The following is a 20,638-nucleotide window of genomic DNA, read 5'->3' as shown; positions in this document are numbered from 1 at the left end:
GAGAGGAAGCTTGCTTTGAACAATTCAGGTTCCTGAAGATGCCTGTGAATGACACACAACTAAGAGGTTAGTAAAGATTAAGAGCTCTGCAGAGGCAGTTTTGGCTAACAGCATGTCTACCTGTTTTTTTAAGAAGGCTTGTGCAAAGCTCAAATAACAAAAGTCTATTTAAGCTCTAACTTATCTGAAAGTTAAAATACTCTCCTATACCCTCTGCAGGTTGCATATGATATCCTTTTCCTCTTGTGTGTATGCAATAGGGCAAGTTCTCTTGCATACTCCGGTATCATCACATGTTCACTTAAATTTTGGAGTATATCACTGTGAGAATGAGCACTGTTATACCCACTAACCATATTTATTCCTTTACTTTTGCTGTGTAAATGCAGCAGAGATTCTTCTGGTTTTGGTCTGGATATCACTTACCTTAGGCAACTTATTAAACAAAACACAATTTCCTTGTAAACCCAATTCTTGTAATCACTTTAATGCATTAGTAGATAACTAGTACTGATTTACATAGTTTGACTTTAGAAATGAGCTTTACTTTGAGTACAATTATTTAAACTAGTGACGGAGTACAAATACTCTTCCTAGGAAAGACACATTTATATACAAAGTTTATACAAAAATGTCTTAACAAAAAGTAAAAACTAAATTCTATGTATTAGAACTTCATAGTTTTCATAACTTTTCATGATCTTCCTCTTTTGTGCATAAAGTCTACTTTTAAACAACTATCAAGCATTATGGAAAAATTGAAACAAGTTTAAAAATAATTAACCAAAGCACGTAATATATCTTTAACATAAATCCTCAGCTGTCATCTTGGAAAAAGAAATTGGCAAAGAAATAATGTAAAATTTGGTGCTGACTTTACAAGAAGTCTTATTAATTTGCTTTAGTGATACTGGACTTCTTCCAGAGTTGGCCCAGGTGAGAGATTCCAAGCCACCAACAGCGCAGCAGCGATGATCGCACAGCCATGTCACAGCAGTTTGTGCTGGAGCCTCAGGCAGTCAGGGCACAGCCGGGAGACGTGTGGGATGCCAAGCAGAGGAAACTGATGCACAGCAGCTGAAGAACTGCACTGTAAGAAATAATGAAAAACACTCGTTATTCGTGTTCGTTTAGAATAAAGATCAAACATTGTATTTGTTAAAATGAGTATGAGAGAATCAGAACCGCAGTCTGCTCCCACCAGGTGGATCTCAGCTCCCTTCTTCTCCTCCCCCTTGCATAAGGAATGTGTATCTGTGGGTAGGCATAAGCAACGTAGCTAAGAACTTTGTACTGGAGTTGGAGGCTTGATTGTTTGGAGAGTCAGAATATTAGCAACAGAAATGTAATTTTTAAATGTTTTATCTGCAATTGTTTTGTAATAATCAAACACTCAAAAATCTCCCTGCAATTAGTCATAAAAAAAAATAGTGGTCTGTCTTCAGACACACTTTTTTTTTTAACAAGCAAGGTCCAGTCCTCCTTAGTGGTATACACAGTATTGTTGTGTATACCACCGAATGTATTTTATCACTTTTGGAAAGAATACTGGAGTCTTAAAAAAAAAAGCAAAGAAAGATTTCATTGTGTTGGCTTTGTACTGAAAGCATAAATTTCAGACAAGCAGTTAGTTTCTCAGGATTTTAGAATTTCACCTTTAATGCCGGTTTTCCAGTGCATGTGGATTAAATGAACATTCCCATTCCAAGTCTGTTATTTTTCTGCTCATATGATCTCCTTGACAGGGGTGTAAAATAAAAAAGAAAAAACCCAACCCCCAAACCACCAAGTTTTTTTAATCTTGCCAGTGCCCTTCTACTACCTTACAGCTGCAGCACACGTGCCTCTACATAAACTCTTGCTTTTCAGATACTGGTATACCTAGTGCTACGGCATGATAAGGCCTCTGAACCAATCTGAAGACAGAAACCAGCAGGAAAGCTATGGAGAGGCCATAGTTTGCAGAAGAGAACCTCGGAGTTTGGCATGGGTAATTCACAAACAGAATCGATTGAACGTGCTGGAGAAATTGTATTTTGCAAGTTCTCCCACATTTAATTCACCTTCTCCCTCCCACATAACAATTTTCTACAAGTGACAGAGATCACCTATTCTGATCCCAGGGGTAATTCCCCCTCCCCCCTGGAATGATTCATCTTGCTTCAGCAATCTGCAATTTAGAAGCACCTCTGTTATTAGCAGCTCCAGCTTCAGAGCTTTTAGCATTCAAAGCTTTTACCCATTTAGTGTAGGTGACTTCAGCTACACTCAAGGAAAGAGCTCTGTTAGGAAAGCCCATGTAGGAGTTGAGCTGCCTCTTGGAGGAGGAGTGATCATTTTTCATTTTCAGGTCACACCATAAGACTAATTTTTGGATCTTATGAGAACTCTGGAGGAGGGGGATCTGAACAAGTGGTAAGGATAAGCAGCAGCAGAGGAGGTACCTCTTGTTTTATGGTGTGGGCACTGTACTCCAGTGAGCAGGAGCGCAGCTGGCTTCAAAAATGAGACATGGAAACACGGTTCTCACAAGGAGCAACTGCCCTCTGCTTTACATTAGAGTGGCAGAAAAGACCTCACTGAATATTATCCTTTTTCAGTGCCACAATAACAACATTACAACAGTATAGCATGTTATTGCCCCCACTTGGAAAAGCTGGAAAGGCAAACTGAATCCAAGTAACTTAGGTAACAAAGCATTTAAAATTACATTTGTCCTCAGGAATAAGTTGTATCATTTTGTTACTGTAAACAAATATTATTTAATCCCTTTTTGAACTCTAATCATGCAAAATTACAAACACTACTCATATCTAAAATGGTAAACTTTAATTTTGAAACTTTTGTTTTTCTGGGCACGGAAACTGAGGAAGAAAATCTAACTCTGACTTGTGGAGCTGTTACAGCACAACCTGCCCTGGCAGAGATCAACAAACTGAAGAAATTAAGTGCCTAAGAAAACCAAGGGATGGGAAATTTGTTAAAGATCTCAAGGAAAAGATCTGCACATACATTAACAGAATGCAGAAATCCTTGTTCTTGGCCTTAAACTTTTAATGGAAATCATCCTTCCATGCTTAAGAAAGGTTGCACAACTCTTTCATTTTCAGAGGGATTATTCTCAGAATGATGTGGGATAATTCATGAAGTCCACAACCTCAGATGGTGATCTAAGTTCAGTTCCTGGTAAGTTTGTTCTCAGTGCACACGTTGAAAACTGAACTGATTAAAAAAAAAACACAAAAACCAATCACCCCCCCCCCCCCAAGAATGCTGTAAACCAGATGTATTTGCTACTTTTGTCTCCTAGCAGCAAGCCCAATGATCGTTTCATTGAAAAGCAGACATACAGTTTTAAAACTGCTACAAGATATACATGGTACACAGGTACCACATAGCAATTAAACTTCCCAAGTATTAAAGATCTCATTAGATGCCTAAAGCCAAGAAACTCACAATCACTAACACAAACATCAGAAAAATCCTGTTCTTTGTGGAAACAGTATCATCACCTGTAAGCTTTCCAGCACTTAAATGACCATTGGTCTCTTGGTTAATCAGCATTTCTGGACACATCCTTGCATCGCTACATTTCAACTTTATTTTGATATTCAGTATGTTCGATAGTGCATGTTGTGATCAGTATGTAGGACTACCCTCTAATACAGCTTTTAGTTGCATAAGCTCAATTAGTTGCAATAACTAATGGGAACTCTTTTCAGCTGCATCCACAAGTCAGGTAAGTAACTGCTTGCAAATCTGCCCTGCAGTAACAGAAATAGGTCAACATCTTACAAAAAAAAAAAAATTCTAGTACAAACCAGAATGTATGATGATTATGGTTTTGCTTATGAAATCAGACCTCTGAGATGCACTTCCAGTCTATTGTTACACAAATGCACTCAGATGGGAAATACTTCCACAAGCCTTAGTTTCTGTGACAAATGATGTCTCTGTGTGTGATGCTCTTACCTCTGTTAATTAGGCATCTGTTCCCTGTCCATTGGGTTCCTAGTTGGAGACTGAAAAGAAATAGATGCAAGTAATAAATAGTCATGTATATCACTGATAAATTAGGCCAGTGCAGAATGTCTTTCATAGTTGAGTAATTCATAAAATACATACCTAGGATGAATCACTTTTTACATGTTTTACTTCAAATGTGAATATAACACATGTCCTGGGGAGCAAGAGTCATCCACAAAAATAGGCAGGTGTTGTGTGGGAGAATGACATGAGATGAATTTTGTACAAATCTTACTTCTAACAGCATAGCTGGTCTTTATTGGTAGCAATTAGGAGAGGCTGAGGTGTACAGGGATATTCAGTTGTCCTGGCAAATTCCTCAGTCAACACTTTGACTGTGGGCTTGCCTCATGAAGACCCGATTTGATGACAAATGGGCAGGAAATTGGTTTTTGTTATTTTCTTGATTTTTAAATTTGAGTATCATGTGAAGCTACAAAATACTTAAGAAACTGGAAATAAGCCAGGCTAAACATGTAGCTTCACAAGTCCAATGGACACATTGTGAACTACCAATAAGTATTTTCAAGACTACAGGTCCTGGTTGAAATGCATACTGTTGAAGTCATGAAGGAAAAAACCAAACCCTTTTCTATGACCTCCTCGCCCTCCGCACATACAAAAGCTTGTATGTGCTTCAGGATCCCGAGTTATTCCAATTTTGCTAACTGGGTTGAGTAAAGAAGTTTGAGTTCCCATGGATCACCTTCCTATTGACCTATCACAGACAATGAAAATGGGTTAATGTGCTCAAACTGAAGTGCTGGTTTTTTAGTTTTTCAGGGAACTCTAATTGGACACTACCTGCAAGCTGGAGCAGCATCAACTGATGAATAAGCAATCTGTTAGCAACTTGGACTAAAAACAAGGTGCTGATGAGGGTTGAGGAATGAAGCCAGACATTTAGGATGGTGAACGTAATCAATAACCTGCCAGTTTGAGAGGTGCATAGTGCTCTTCTGAGTGTTTTTTGGATGAAGCTGAGGAAGAGATTTGGTCTTTGGCAGCTGGTTGAGCAAACTTAATTAAACCAGACCTGCTTTACCGTCATAGGCATCTACAAATCTGGAAATCAAAATCTGGAAGAAGCAATTCCGTGGAGGATGTCTTTACTGCAGTGGATGACCTGGCTGTTTACGCTGCCTTAGAGGAGTGGGTCAGTATTAAACAGTCTACAGAAACAGTTTGTAAAGTTGTCCTTCTTGGATATGAAGGCCACTTTCAGTGTAAGTCCCTCCTGATTTTAACAGCTAAGAAATAAGTGGTTTCAGTTGAGTTCCCTGTGGGAAAAGCCTTTGACCTTTCTTTCCACAGCAGGCCACCTACCTTGCCAGTCTTGCCAAGGATCCCAAGATTGGAACAGATGCAAAGACTGAATTGCTCATTTGCCCCACGGGTACATTTGTCACTAGAGGACTACTAAGCATCCGACGTGTTTCCTAAGACCTACCTTCATTTAAAACTATTATGTAAGTTGCTGGCATGGAAATAATAACTGAAAAAAAGAGTCAAGCTTAACACTTAACATTTGCCTAATATAGTATTGGTCTTCTGCGGCCTCTATCTTGCTCATTACCTAGCGATGAAGCAGTGACACCTACTACTCAGTTCTTGCTACTACACCAAGAGTGGAGAACAGAGTATCAGCCATTCCCGGTTTTGATGAGGAATCTTACACTATACTAGCTGTATCCCCTAAAGACCAAGTTCAAAGTTCCACAGAGATTAGCTGTGAGGGAGTAACTAACTACAAGCAATTCAAACCATCTCATGTAGTTTCTGCATTCTTGCACTTATTTTTAGATGCTGGATGACTAAATCTGTGGGATGTGGCACATAAGGTGCCATAATGTAGCTGCAATAGAAGGCAGATTTTGAAATCTCATTTTCAAAAACAGCTAAATGAAATTTATGTAGGTAATTCAAATATCCAAAGATTAAGATAGGCATCATACAGGTTTTTTAAAAATTCCTATGTGCTAGAAAGCATAGACATGGAATGAATGTGAAAGCTGCATTGTCTTTTAAATACTTTATAGGAAACTTGTCATCCTTGCTGCCATTCATTCTGTTAGTGGACACGCACAAACCCAAGACTCTCAAGCCTTTTATGCTCAAGGGTATAGGCAAGGAATCAGTTACCACAGAGTAAGCCGAGGTCTAACCAGATTTGTATGCTCATGCCACCCACCCATCCACCTTAGTGTGAGAGCACCTTACTGCGAGAACAGCACACATCCACCTTGGTGTGGGCGCATTCTGGCTGTCCCTGTTTGGTAATGTCTCCCAGAGGAGACCCATGGCTGAGGACTTCAATTGCCAACACATACCTCATAAGTTCAATTCTGTTGTTCTCTCCATGCTTCCTTGTCTCGTACTCTGTAGCATTTCACGGTTGGCAAGGTGTCTTTCCAAATAGTATGAGCCTTGCCTATAGATATTCCCATAGGCAACAGGCTACTTCTAGTTCAGTACTTTGGTGGTGTCGGGAAAGATGCCAAGGAAAATCTTAAATACCTTAAACAATCCATGCCACTCAGATTTCAAAATGGAGCTTTTGTCCCCAAATCATTTATGTATTTCCATGAAATTTTATTAAAGATATTTATTGTTGTTGTTCTGTTGGCTAATATCTTACTTCCCTTCTTGGAAAAAAGAGATTATCAATGTCTATGGGCAAGACCATACGTATATTATATAGTAATGAGATAAATCATTGCCTGTGCCTGTACTTTCTGCAAATGAACATTCTACATGCTTAGTCCTTATTTAGTTGTTCTCAAAATAGGTTTTTGTAGATATTTCACTCCAAGAGTGACAGAATTTTTTGCTTTGCAGTTGATTTTTTTTTTTTTGGGTGTTATTCAGTCGTATATTAAACTGTTGCAAAATGAGACTTGAACTTTGAGATAGCATCAAACGTTATAATGGAAGACTGAACTGAGTGCCACTCTCATTAATTACTTTCATTACAGTGGAAGCAAGATCAAACTTATCAAGAAACTAAAAATTATATTCCATACTAATTTATAGGAGGTATTTTCTTTTCTCATTAAAATAAAACCAAATTCCTTTTCTAACAGCCTTCTAATGTGATCTCTTTAAATCCTCAATCCAGTCTTCAAAAACCATCTATGAAAAAGACTATCCAAATCCTGATTTAAAACATGGAAGCTGGAAAGGGAGGCCCATGTTTTTAAAGGTTCAGATGGAGAGTCTCTATACAGATGTAAAAACTCAACTTTGTTAAACAAATCTGTGAGCTGTTAACATTTATACATACCGCTTTATTAAATGGCACGTGGAACAGAAAGTCTCTAAACGGAACACTCTCTGGTCTGCTTTCCTTAGGAACTACAAAAGAGGAAAGAACACGATTGTCATTTTTGTTTCAGGCAATTTATTTATGTCTGGACTTAGGTATATGTATTCTGAGATCCTGCTTTACTCTTGCCATCAATAGGCCTCCAGCTGTAGAGGGAGTTTCACCTTTTAGAAGTTCTTATTTTCAAGAATTTATTATCAAAGATTTAAAGTGCACTGTTGGACAAGGCAGGGGCCTCCATAATGATTCTTCATATTTCCGCAGTGTAAAGCTGCTGATTTATATGCAGCACAGGCTATAAGACAGTGTAATGGAGGGCAGAGAGGTTAGGATCAAAAGGGAACAGAGTCATCATTATCCAAGTTACTTGATAATTTCACAAAATTTACAATTCTGGTGTTGATACTACATTTCTGCTGGTATGATTCAATAACCAAGCTCTGGAGAGAGAGGACAGTTACAGAGGCAGGACTGATGTGGCCTTAAAAGAAAACCCTACAGACAAATACTTCTCAGGAATCACGCTCATGTCATCGTCAGCTTTGCCTTGCCTATAGAAAACAGCTTGTGGGAACCAATGCAATTATCCTGGGCTCTGAGTGCCTTGGGAAGGCTTACGGACTGAGCCTGTTCATGTGCTCAGGATGCTGCACCCTTACCAACCAGGGAGGATATTAAAGCTGAAATATAAGTAGTCTGGACTGCAACTCTGCCACTGGGCTGGCAAGAATTTCCCTTAATTACAATATCTCACAAGTCCACATAAATACAACAGGGTCTGACAGAATAATGAAAGCAGTACTGTGGAGTATTTTTCTCTCTTGCAGTAAGGAAATAACACATTTAGGTGGTAATTTTAAATAGTGATATACAAATGGTACTAAGTCCAATGTGAAACAAGAAACACTAGATTTCCCTTCCAAGAATGCGTATGTACTGAAGTTTACAGAAATCATAGGCCTAAAGTCAATACCATCTAATACAATCGTTTCAGAACAACAAGAGAAAATCACTTGCAGGAAATGCAGGTGGTTTATACTGCTGCAGATGGCATTCAATCACAAAGGGAAAAACACATCTTAAATGTTCAATGGTACAGCTTTTATTAATGACTCACAATACTAAACCTGCTGTAGCAGAGGAAAGTTCTTCAAGAATTTGCAAGTGCAAAATGATAGGTGATTTACAAATAAAATATTGAAGTCATCAAGTAAATTGTTCTAAAGAAATAATCTACACTAATTGTGATGAAGCAGTAGGAAAACAGGCTACAGAAAAGCTGAGTGACAAAGACTTGGTAAATTTTCCGCCCCATTGACTCTCAGTGAGCTCAGCTTTGGGATGAAATCTTGACCCTGCTGAAGGCCAGATTGCACTAAAATAACTTAAATGGGGTCAGATACAGAAAACGCTCATTACAAATTCAATGCCTGATCCAAAAGTCTGCTTATGCTTTGGATCAGACCTTTGCAGTATACTTACAGTTCAAGGCTTCAGTGTTCTGAAAGGCAGAGAAAGTGCAGCTTACCGTTCAGATTTTCCTTCTCTGGTCTGTTTCCAATAGTGGCGTCCCTAAGGTGGTGCGCTCTTTCCTTTAAGTAAAAAACAAGTATAAAATCAGCAGCAGAAATCAGTAACAGAAGTTTACTGTAGAAATAATGACTAACTATAAAAAGCTGGATTCTTCAGCATTCTAAACATCAAGCTTCTCTTTCCAGGAAAATAATTTTAAAAGACTGAAAACGTCTATGATGTATTATGATAAGTAGATGTTAATTTTAGCATTTATACCTAAGAGTCTTGTGGCAATTTTTCCCCCATCAGTAAGTTACACTGATTCTGGTGTTAGATTACAGAGGCTTGGGGGCTTATTTTTCACTTTGGACAAGCAATTTTTCCTCAAAAACTTCCAGTGAAGACCACACAACTGCAGTGATAGCATGAAGTAAATTCATCACGTTCATATTGAAGTAAGAGTACAAAACCAAAGAAGAGTCACCCATGCAATGCAGGGTACAAACCACCACTAGAAAGTACCTTTTTCCCCTGAAGCAGTGAAAACAGGCTGAGTAAATGCTCTTTGAAATACAGCCACTTTCTAGCTAAGCAAGAAAAAGATGACTTATGGCTTAGCGCTGCTATCTGCACAGATTAGATATCATCTTCCTCCACAAGTAACTCCCCTGACTGATAAAACAATACCAACAATTCCCATCTGCGTGCTCAGTCACAGACAGATTTGGAAGGGGGCATCCACCACATTCTCGCGCTGCTGCAGGACAGGTAGTGCTGTGCTGCTGATGCCCAGTCTGGGAACTGGCCTCCTAAACTCTCCTAAGCCCTTGCACTTTTGCTGTAAGTGTCCCACTGCAATGACAAAGCTCATGCTATTTCTTCAGTAAATGCAAACACGAAGAGCATTTAATCTCTCCTCGTTGGCAGCATTTGATAGCTCTCCCAATCTGTAGAGTAGTAGACTGGCTTTGGTTTTCCTCTCTCTAATAAATGCACTTAAAGGACAAAAAGAAAATACTTTTATTAATGCACGACCTCATATAAAATGAGGGCATAACCTCTTCCTCCAGCTGTCTTGTTAGAAGTAATTAACAAACCTCCTGACCATGCCTTTCTCCTGAGCTTCTAGCTTTGTTGCAGTTCTTTCAGTGACTCAGTGTGTGGGCTTTTGTAAATCCTGGTTTTGTGCACCACAATTTACTCCATACATCAAACATAAAGGAGCTGAAGAGCACTGCTAACACCTGTGAATTTCACTAAGTAGATTCAACACTTTCAGGTAAGCATAAAGCCTGATGTAAGTCACCATATATTAAGAATGTACATTTGATATAGGTACCTTTCTGTTAGCTGACACTGTTCAATAGTGCATTCGGTTTGTTCAGCTATAGGTTTGTGGTTTCATAAAAGATGCATAGACCTAAGCATCACCTAGCAGTTTAGAACAGAAGTCTCAAAAGACGAACATATTTCACTCAGGATTTTAACCAAATGCAACAACACCTGAGGTTAGGCAAAATAAATTCAGGAAGCCTCTCGAGTAATCAAACAGTGGAAATGGGCATCTAGAAGATTCAGAACCACAAGCAGCAAGTTCCTTGGGAGCTGATGGGCATATAAATCATGACTCTTATTTTTGACCTCACACGTAGGAGCCAAAATACAAGAGTTTGTGTTTGGAACTTCTGATCAAGATTCCCATTGAGAAACATAAATTTCAGGCTCATACCTGTTGAGTGGACTGTAGCCTCTGTTTTTCATTCTGCCACTGTTTAAATCTGTCAAGGGCTTCATTCACAGAAATTGCCCCCTTTTTCACCTGTTCCTGCAAGTAGATGAGTTCTTCCTGCTCAGCAGGGATGGTGTGCTTCACAGTGCTAGCAGTTACTGAGTCAGCGTGGCCTCTATGTGCTGCTACAAAATGCAGAAAGATAAAGGTAGAAAATTATTAACCCATTTCATTCCTTTCTCTTTACAATGCAAGCACTTTTTTCAACAAAGGCATGTAAGCAGTGATTTTATAATCTGACATCAATAAAACCACACCATCTTTAGAATGGCTCCCCACCCCCACCCCCTTCTTCTTTTTGTTTGTTTGGGTTGGGTTTTTTTTCCCCCCAATGAGAGAAATGTAACAAATCAATGAGGATTCCACCATTACTCTTTGGCAGCAGAGTAGCATCTTAAACATTTCATTTATTACTATTGCCCTGATCCGTGGATTCTCCATTCGTGTCAGTTCAAATAAGAATTTCCTTCTAGCTCTACAGGTAGAGTACTGACATTTTAAAGGAAATTACTGCTATGTTAAGACAAAAAAATCCACAGTGCCTTTTTTCCCCCCTTCCTTCTCCAACTCCACAAATTACATTTCTCAAAAGCTAGGGCTGAAATTTGGTCAGAAATAATTATGAAAATTTCATATGATTTCCTTCCCCCAAATTATTAAATACATTGCAGTGACAAGAAAACATTACAACCCAGCCCTCCTAAAGATTATGATACCGGTGCATGACTGAAGGGAAATGACAGGGAGGTGTGTGTTACCAGATTCACAGCCTGGTCCAGGGAGGTGTAGCACTGTGTATCTCCAGGATACTGATACTGAAATAGCCGATCCAGAACACATGAGCAGCCATGAAACAGGGCTCTCCTAGCCCTGTATGAGGCTATTGCAAAGGGGTGTGTGTGTGTATTTCCTCAGAACCATAAAAACTACTCTGTTTTATCAAAGAATCACAGAATGGTTTGGGTTGGAAGGGACCTTTAAAGGTCATCTAGTCCAGCCTCCCTGCAGCGAACAGGGACATCTTCAACTAGAACAGGTTGCCCGAAGCCCCATCCAACCCGGCCTGGAATGTTTCCAGGGATGGGGCACCTACCACCTCTCTGGGCAACCTGTTCCAGTCTTTTACCACCCTCATCGTAAAAAATGTCTTCCTCATATTTAGTCTGAATCTGCCCTCTTTCAGTTTTAAAACGATTGCCCCTTGTCCTATCACAACAGGCCCTACCACAAAGTCTGTCCCCACCTTTCTTATAAGGCCCCTTTAAGTATTGAAAGGCCACAATTAGATCTCCCCAGAGCCTTCTCTTCTCCAGGCTGAACAACCACAACTCCCCTTTGATGTGCTACGACTCAAATAACAACTGGACTGCCACGAGTTAATTCATTTTACATCGATCTTGGAGTACCATTTACAGGGAGAGAACTGTCGCTCCCTACACTGCCGCCTTTCCCTGGCTGGAATTAGTGCACAGCCGGGCCCTCCTGCTCTTCCTTTTCTTTATTTTAATTGCAATGGAGGAAGGAAACAGAAAAGCGTAAAGTAACTCTGACTCTACAAATCTTTCCCACAAGAGTGTACCTTTTATTTTTCTTTCTTTAATCTGATCTCTTAATGTTGCAATATCATTAAGGATATAAATCATATGTGGGAAAACAGATGCTAAATCAGCCAAAATCAAGTCACAGCAAATCTCTACTAGTTCTACTGAAAAGCATCAAGGCAGTTAAAGAGCTAAATTAAATTCTATACCTGGCTTCCTGGCATCGCAGTATGTCCTGTCGTTGTCACTGGGTGCTCGAGCAGCCTTTTGCTGAAACACTGTAACAAATTTAAGAATATCAGGAAGTTGGTGAAAAATGGCAATGAAAACCATCACACATTCTGAATGAAGGAAGGAGACTCATGAAAGCAGGCTGGAATAAATTTCTTGTTCTAGCCTAGGAATACTTCTCATCCCACTTATCAGTCTAATGTTAATTACTGGAAAAATTGTTCTGGTGCACAGAACGGCAGGATTACCGATATTACAGATATCACGACAAGAAGCTTTGAAGAAAATAAAATAGACTTATTACATTAACATATTACGTGGTTAGAAACAACAGCTAGATCTCAGAGTTCTTCACATGGTACAGACACCTACTGTAGCCTGTTTCTTATTTTATAGGCAAAGCTAAGGCAGAAAAAACCAATAGTACTAGGTGAGAATAATGACACTGCTTAAGAAAGAGCACATGTATATTTTTGTCAACTTTATTCAAGCACTAGGAACAGCAAAGCATGATCCCTTATTCCATTAGCATAGCCCATCATCCCCACTGCTGTGAGGTGCCCAGCGTACAGACAGCCTGGATACACCCTGAAAGCTGCAGTCAAGCTTTTGCTGGCAGCATATGTAAAACCTGGAAGGTGGGAATTGCATGGTTTCTGACCTAGCTACCGCCATATAGGCTTTCCCTCTTAAGTCTCAGTCCTGATTTTAGCTAAACAAACTGATAATCTAGAATAATTCCTTCTCATTCAGTCATCTTTCTGAAATCACTGCAATGCAGCAGACATGGCAGTTCAATGGAACAAATCTTTGCTTGGGGACCAAGGCCCAATACAACAGAGCTCTGCTCAAGCGGCAGAGCCAGCACATTCTGCGTGGTAGCCGTGGTCCTGGCTTCTTGCTCCTGCTGACCAGGGAAACCCAGCGGACCTTGGCTGGCTCCTTGTCTGCCTGCTTAGGCTGCCTTGTACCGTGCATCCACTTCTCCCAGGGAAACTTGTGAAACGGATGATCAAGATCGCTGTGACATCTAAGCTCTGCACATGCTACATGCAGAAGTGAGGAAGGAACAATTCCTAAGGGTCTATTTTCTGCACTGCAGAATAAAGTCTTTACACTAACTCCTGAGTAGGCTTGTATGGAAGGTAGTGATGAATGAAAACAGCTGGGGACTTGATGTTCCTTAAAATGTTCTCAGGCTAAATGGAGAGAATAAAAGAACTATATGGGCAGCACAATCTGCTGATATTACGCCCCTAGCTTCAGCCTAACACTGATAGATTTTAACTTTTGCAATACTCTTCTCTGCAATTCTCAAAGAATTCTACTAAATATGGTTGCAGTGTTTTCTTCTATACTTGAAACAGTATTCCCTTTTTAAAGGGGAAACTAAAGTGACCAGAACACACAGGTAATGCAGGCAGCCTGAATTTTACTGCATAAGGAGGAGAAGGGATACAGTCAACAATGTCCCTGATTAGAAAGCACTTTAATTGATAGGCTTTGAAATTTCTGCTGAGTTTTGCAGTGTTGGAGTAATCAGAAATGGAATTACTCTTCCAGTTCAAAGCAAAATTATTAAAACCACTTTACATGCTGCATCTTGCTGAAATTATTTTAGTTAGCAGCAAGTATTCAGTGTGGGTGAGGTCAGTGAAAACTAATTCCTGTTTCTGGAATGCCTGGAAGGATGTATGCACACACAGCTGCCACAGGTTTAGGGAAGACTCCAGCAATTTACTCTTTCATTCCCGCATTCTAATGACTTATGAACTGCTTGAGTACAGTAGTGGAATGAAAGAAACAGGTATTCTTGCACAGCGATATATTCCATTATTTCTTATGGAAGATAAAGTGAATATTCCTTAAGCAAAGCAGTATTAATATAGCAATTTTCTAAAGTGTCAGAGTGCCACAGCTCTTCAACTGCGGAAGGATATATATATCTTCAGAACCCCTCTGCCATAGATAATCTGATTAAAAAGTTGCAGTACTTCTATTATGCTTTTTTACTTAATGTGCACCCTTCAATAATATCTGTATGATCAGAAAGAGAGTCCTCTTAATTTTTAATCACATTGTGAGTGGCTAAACTACCCATAGATGCTTGTAGGTCAAAATCTGCAAATTAAATGTTCTGACCCGATATATACTATATAATTTTTGTCTACGATGTATCTCCTCTCTCAGTTTCTCAGAATTAAAGGAGGCTGAGAGAACTAGTAAGTAATTCCACTTTATTCCCTCTCCTCTCTTCAGTTGCTACAGGACACAGATGAAGTTCTTTGCATGCCCTAAATACATTTTTATCTTAGGTAGGAAGATCGCTTTTTAGGAATGTAATGTAACCTCGATATTTCTCCAGGAAAGAAACTCAGTAAGAAACTACTGCAATATTTTGTAGGAGGACATGAAACCAAAAAACATTTTAAAAGTGTGACAAAACACAAGTTTTGTGGCACATATGCAAAACTCTGGGAAAATCCCTAACAGAAGGCTTGGAAAGTGAGTGGGATCCAAGAAACTCTGAATTGCCTTTTTTATCTCAAATCAGACTAGCTACAGATGCTGTTTCAAGCTGTCTGCACATACAGGTAAATAATGTTATGAGGCTTGAAACGTGGTTAATATTTTCATGGTTATCACCACAAATAGAAGGGATCTTTGAAAATCTAAAGTCTCGTGTGAATAATTCTGTATCAAGAAGAGCATTTTATAGTCACACGCTGTGCAAGAAGCTGTGATAAGTATAAAGGGTCTAGAAAGAGAGAATGAAATTTTTTACAATAGCTGCAGGCTGACAAAAAGAACAGGAATTTGGTTTTCAGAATTAATTGAGGTTCTAACACAAAGCTGTAATGGTAAGGAATCATAGATGCACTATGACCTTTCAAAAATTGCTTAGTGATAGGCCAGAAAGAAGTGATCTAATTAGAAACACAGGCAGTCAAAACGTGGAAAGAGTTACATTATGAGAGAGAACAACTCATATCAGTTAAGAGGCAACGATCAACCAAGATATGGTTTCTAATTTACATTTTACTTTAACCATCTAAACTATGAAGTATGTTGCCTAATTTGTTTTATTAGCAACATTATCTTTAAAAGTCAAACAACACTATACACTATATACAACACTTGCCGTTCAAATAAAGCTATACCGGTGCACCTATCCCTCTGGAAGACTATGTGAGCTAATCATACCTAATACTTACCTCCTTACTCAACACATTCAGCAGAACAAACACAAAGGAGAAAAGACACAGTGAAAAAAACCCAACCCAACCAATAAATATCCCTAATTTGAATTCCATTTGCTTAGGGAAATTCAAGATGCATTTATTCATCAGCTTCATTGAGCTGATTTTCCAAACAAAATTATCTATCACCATGACTGTTTTATTTAGGAAACATTCAGGGGAACAAAATCTTTACAGAAACACAAGGCTAAGTGATAATGCAAATTAATTAATACACTAGGGTTGCGCTTATTAACACATCTCAACTCAGTTGCAAATTACAGTGAGTTTGTAAGCCTCCTTCTTGTTCTTAGTAGGTTTTTGCTACATTCATTTTACAATTGTCACATAATTAACTTATGATTAACAGAAGAATGGAGAAGGAGGGGTGAATTGCTAGTTGGGATATGTTGCAGGGAGACACTCCTATCTTTGCCCACTCAATTTTTTCCCCATTATTTAAACATTTTAACATTTAAACTGTGTGTGCATAGTACATAGGCAAATAAAACTTGCAAGTTCTTTTTCTGGTAGGGATTAGATTGTAAATTAGATGTAGCACAGTAAGGGATGACAAATACACAGAGAATACTAAGGAAGGAATAGAGTAGAATGATGTTTATTATTCAGGAGATGAGAACTCTGCAGATGTTTGTTCACATGTTTTTAGATCTCATTTTCCTTTTGACTGTTTTGTTTGCTAACACACTGAGCATCACTCAGCATGAGGACTAGACAGAGGTCATCAGTGCAATGCTAACCAATGAGATGATAAAGTCCCACTCCTAAAATTTATACAAAATATTTCACATATTTAAGATTAAACCAAAAAATTCTAGTGATTCATAACATGAAATCAGCTATGGAAATGGGACACTGTAAACAGTATGGCCTTTTTTATTTATCCAAGGCAACACAGCTGAGCACTGAACAAAAGCGTATCAGTATGCCTCACGACTCTGGCCTAGTTAGGTCCAAGCATTTGTAGACAAGGGATGGCTGGGCTGTGCAAGGTAGCCAAGGCTCAAGTCCCAGAAGCTGTCCTGGCATGGTACCATGGGGGTCTGAATGCACTTACACTGTCCGAAGGCAAAGGAAAAAAGATTGGCCAGTTTTAACTGCACTGCTGTGAGAAAACCAGTGATCGACCACATCTAAACTGGTACGGGAGTTCTGATCTGTCCTAAGTGTGCTGCCTGACAGTCAAGACATCTCTGAGAACACACAACAGTCATTTCATCAGAATAAAGGCTAAGTGATGTGAAATGCACTTGCAAAAATACCAAGCTGCTCCATTATTTGCAGTGGCCCAATGCATGCTGCCTGAGTTTTTCAGCTACAGCATCACATCCAACTCATCACAACTTATCCAAGGCAGTTGTCGGCCTCTACCTTCCACAGCCACATAATTAGTCAGTTGAGATTGAAAAAACCCAGTTTTCTCAGATCAAAAGTAAAATGACTTTAAAAAGAATCACAGTATAATGACAATGTGAAAACATTAATCCAAAAATAAACACACGCTCACCAGCAATTCTCTTCCCAATTTGCAGTGAGATTCTGAGTCTGGCAAATACGAGCTCAAACCTGTTAGAATCCCAGCAGCCTTGGTCAGGGAGGGACCTCAGGAGACTACACAGAGGCGACTCCCCTACACTGAGGCAAGATAATAAAAGTAACACCAGAACCCTTTCTTGCAGAAGGGGCAAAGAGTGAGTGAGAGGAATAGGTACTGGTGGTTACTGGAAAGTGCCGTTCAGAAGGCAGTGTCAATGTACTTGCTGTACCATACACAATGAAGGGAACTCTCCCACTGTTGCTCAACTTAGTGGATTGTAGAAGTTGGAAGGACACTAGCTATGTAACTCAAGAATATATTTGCTCCAGCATGCAAGACCCGAATATGCTTCTGCAGTCCCATTTTTCTTCAGCAGAGAAAAGCAAAAAGGGGAAGACTCTATATCTGGTTTTACCAGAAATACGCTATTTAGAACAGTTTGCTTTTCAATTAGGCACCGTCCTATAAATATTTTCTCTTTGTGCAGCTTATTTGGTACATGTTTCAATCTACCAAAGTTAAGATAGCAAAAAATCTGACTGAATGAACACAGCAGATGAAGCCAGTATACCACTTCCCAACCAGGTGTGTAAAAACAGTCTGAGTGCTCTGAAACAGCTGAACAGTGGTTCCTAGTATTTTATTCATGGAAAAACACCCTTAAGTTGGGGATACATAATGAAATTCATCTGCAGTGCAGTACTTTATACTCACTGTAGGAAAGTACTAAAAAATTCCTCTGTGGGACACAAATGTTTTGCAGTTTGCATGGGCTCTGAGGCTTCACTTTGGAAACCCCTGCTTTAGAGCATTTAAACAATCTGCATAATAAGAATTACTAACTCAGGCTGCGATGACTACAGTTGCCAGTAATCAGCCTGATAAGTTTCCAAGACCCTAACAGTTCTGTTCTAGAATTTGTTTTTTCATTTCACATGGGTTTATGTTGTGTATTCTGTACATGAGATATTCTGCCTCCCTAAAAATATCTGCTGGCTGCTATTTTTCCTGCATACCCTGTGATTCTGATGAGCAATGAGAATGCTATTCTCTTCTGGGATAGTAAGTGGCAAATATATTTTTCCACTTCTAACTTTTAACCCTAGCGTGAAGTCCCACAGACAGCTATCTTTAAATAGTAAAATGTTGCCAGTGCACAGAGGGGAAATACATACCTTCAGGGATTTGTGAGAGGTTTGCAAAGGAATAAAAGCTACAGCATGTGAAGTTTTATTTATGCTGTTGTAGGACAGGTGCCCTTGCTGCAGAGAACCCCTCCATTACTGGTGGTCTCTGATAAGAGGTAAAACATCAAACTGGGACAGTAATGTAATTCTTAAGCCCTGAGGCAGTCCTGGTAGGTCAGACTTCAGAAATGTAGGGAGGCATTACAGAAACTCATGCACCTGTCCTATGAATGCACTAAGGACTTGGGTCTCCAGCTGAATCAAATCTGGTATCAGTAGGAAACATTAAAATTGCACTGTAAACTGAAAACACAACACCTTCATACATTTATTTAACAGTTGTTTTGGCAGCACACAATTGAAAAAACACCAAAATAACCTACAAAGGAATACTAAGCACTTGAGGAATGGAAAGGGAGCGCACTAAGAGTGCACGCCATCTGGACAACAAGCTTATTTGGCACCGCTTTGCAGCTCCATTGGTTGAGCCTTTCACACAGAAGGCAGAATTCTTGCAGTGGTCTAAATTAAAGAACAAACGTACTCTCTCTTTGTTAAAGACGCAATATGTTTAGCAGGGTTCAATACAGTAGTCTGCATGTTCATTAAAATTTGAAAATAAATGAAATTGAGTAAAAGTGATTAGAACACTTATGTTTTAAATCTTTCAATTCACTCATGTTTTCCAGAATTTATTTGTCAGCAAATTCAGGTCAGATGCTCAAACTGTAAATTGTGGTAGTTCAGTTCTGACAGCTTGCATCACTGAGTGTTTGCTGAGTGCCTAGGTTTTGAAGTGTAGATCCTGCTCTGAAAGAAACTCCTAAAATGGGCTTATGAAGTCCCGTGTTTGTTTTCTATAGATCAACAGCTCCGCTATCCTATTCTGCAGAGCACCAAGTGGTAATGTACACCTAGCAGGTTTTCTGCCTAGTGTAAACTTGAGCTTCCATGTATTTGAAAGCTACTTATTACAAAGAGGGCTATTCGCTCACTTTCCTGTTGCCATTCTCATAGAAACACCACCACTTTTGGTTAAAGGAGATACTCTTAAAGGATACTCTTTTGTAACTTCATGGACTTCAATGTGTGGTGAAAGCCCTCACGGGAATTCAGCCACTTGATTTGTCCTGAGGGATACAAAAACTAAATTAAAAAGGAGGCACCAGCATGCAATTCAAGAAACAAAAGGCATTTCCGCTATGCAGTGCTTACACCTTTTTTTTGCCAATAAATGAGCCCACAATTTTCCATCACCTCTGTGGGTACATAAAAGGCAAAGGAAATCCTCCTCTTGCATTTTTGCATGGCACCATCACAACAGCCCCTGCAATCCTTGGAGCATGAAGTTTGTCCTTTCCATGAACTCCCGAAGTCCAGGGGGATCCAAGTGGAGTGACTATGTAGCCTTAACACAGCCCTCCACTGTACAGCATGCTCCGTTCTCTAATTTCATTTTTCCTGTAGGCCCTGTGTCTTACTGAACACCAGAAGGGAACGGTTCTGAAGATCAACCAGAACTGTGCAGTAAAGTCAACCTGTTTCTTACAGGAATATTATTTAATTTGTTTTAGAAGTTAAAAGGTATTTAGTGAATGGAGAAAACAGAGGAGGGAAGGATGCCCAACATGAAGCAACTAAAAGTTGCTCTGCAGAACAGGACTTCTCTCTCCAGCAAAGCCCCAACGTAACCCCAGACAAGTCATGTAAGAAGCTATCAGGCTCATGAATCCCTGACGTTAGGGTGCTGACTAGACACGCTAAGCATTTAATTTGAAGTTCTGAGCACTCCTAGTGGCCACTGAAATCAATGGGATCTCTGCTTTGAATGAATAAAGTATTATATCATACTGTTAATCTCAAGAATGACACCTTAGTTACTTCATGTTGGGCATCCAAAAACTCAATGGCTACAGAACAAACCGAAGGGTTTATCACAGGAGGGTCTGAAACAACACATTGGACCTAGGGCGGGTGCAAATTATGTTTTAAACAAAAATGGGAAGGAAATACACTGAAGAGTTTTGCACGTTATGCTCACCTACTTTAAACAGTAGATGAAACAAAGTATCTGTGATAAATAGCAGCATATGGCTATACACTTACGGACTGTATTGTAACGTTTGTGGCAGGGAGAAAGAAGTAAAACAGCAAAACTACCTCAATTCTAACTTTTTGATTATTTCACTTTGCAATTTCTACAATGCTCTTTTAAACATAATATATG

The 20,638-nt window shown here is 39.3% G+C and overlaps 1 protein-coding gene across 4 annotated transcripts in view; it reads right to left on the bottom strand.

The window, feature by feature from the left end:
* Positions 1-479: 479 nt before the first annotated feature.
* BANK1 (B cell scaffold protein with ankyrin repeats 1) overlaps positions 480-20,638 on the bottom strand; it is a 151,424-nt gene continuing 131,265 nt past the window's right edge. For 3 of the 4 annotated variants that reach the window (XM_054825390.1, XM_054825388.1, XM_054825391.1), the window contains 6 exons: positions 12,406-12,474; positions 10,596-10,780; positions 8,880-8,943; positions 7,310-7,380; positions 3,973-4,022; positions 480-1,090 (listed from right to left, as the gene is read on the bottom strand). In XM_054825390.1, coding sequence (XP_054681365.1) covers positions 3,978-4,022; positions 7,310-7,380; positions 8,880-8,943; positions 10,596-10,780; positions 12,406-12,474 — 434 coding nt within the window. In that variant the 3' untranslated portion in view covers positions 480-1,090; positions 3,973-3,977. The remainder of the gene's footprint in view (positions 1,091-3,972; positions 4,023-7,309; positions 7,381-8,879; positions 8,944-10,595; positions 10,781-12,405; positions 12,475-20,638) is intronic. The other variant, XM_054825389.1, reaches the window with a different exon arrangement.

This window comes from Grus americana, chromosome 4 (assembly GCF_028858705.1).
Source record: "Grus americana isolate bGruAme1 chromosome 4, bGruAme1.mat, whole genome shotgun sequence".
NCBI classification, from domain to species: Eukaryota; Metazoa; Chordata; class Aves; order Gruiformes; family Gruidae; genus Grus; species Grus americana.
The sequence above is the reverse complement of the archived record's forward strand: the minus strand, read 5'-3'. Positions and strand labels throughout refer to the sequence as shown.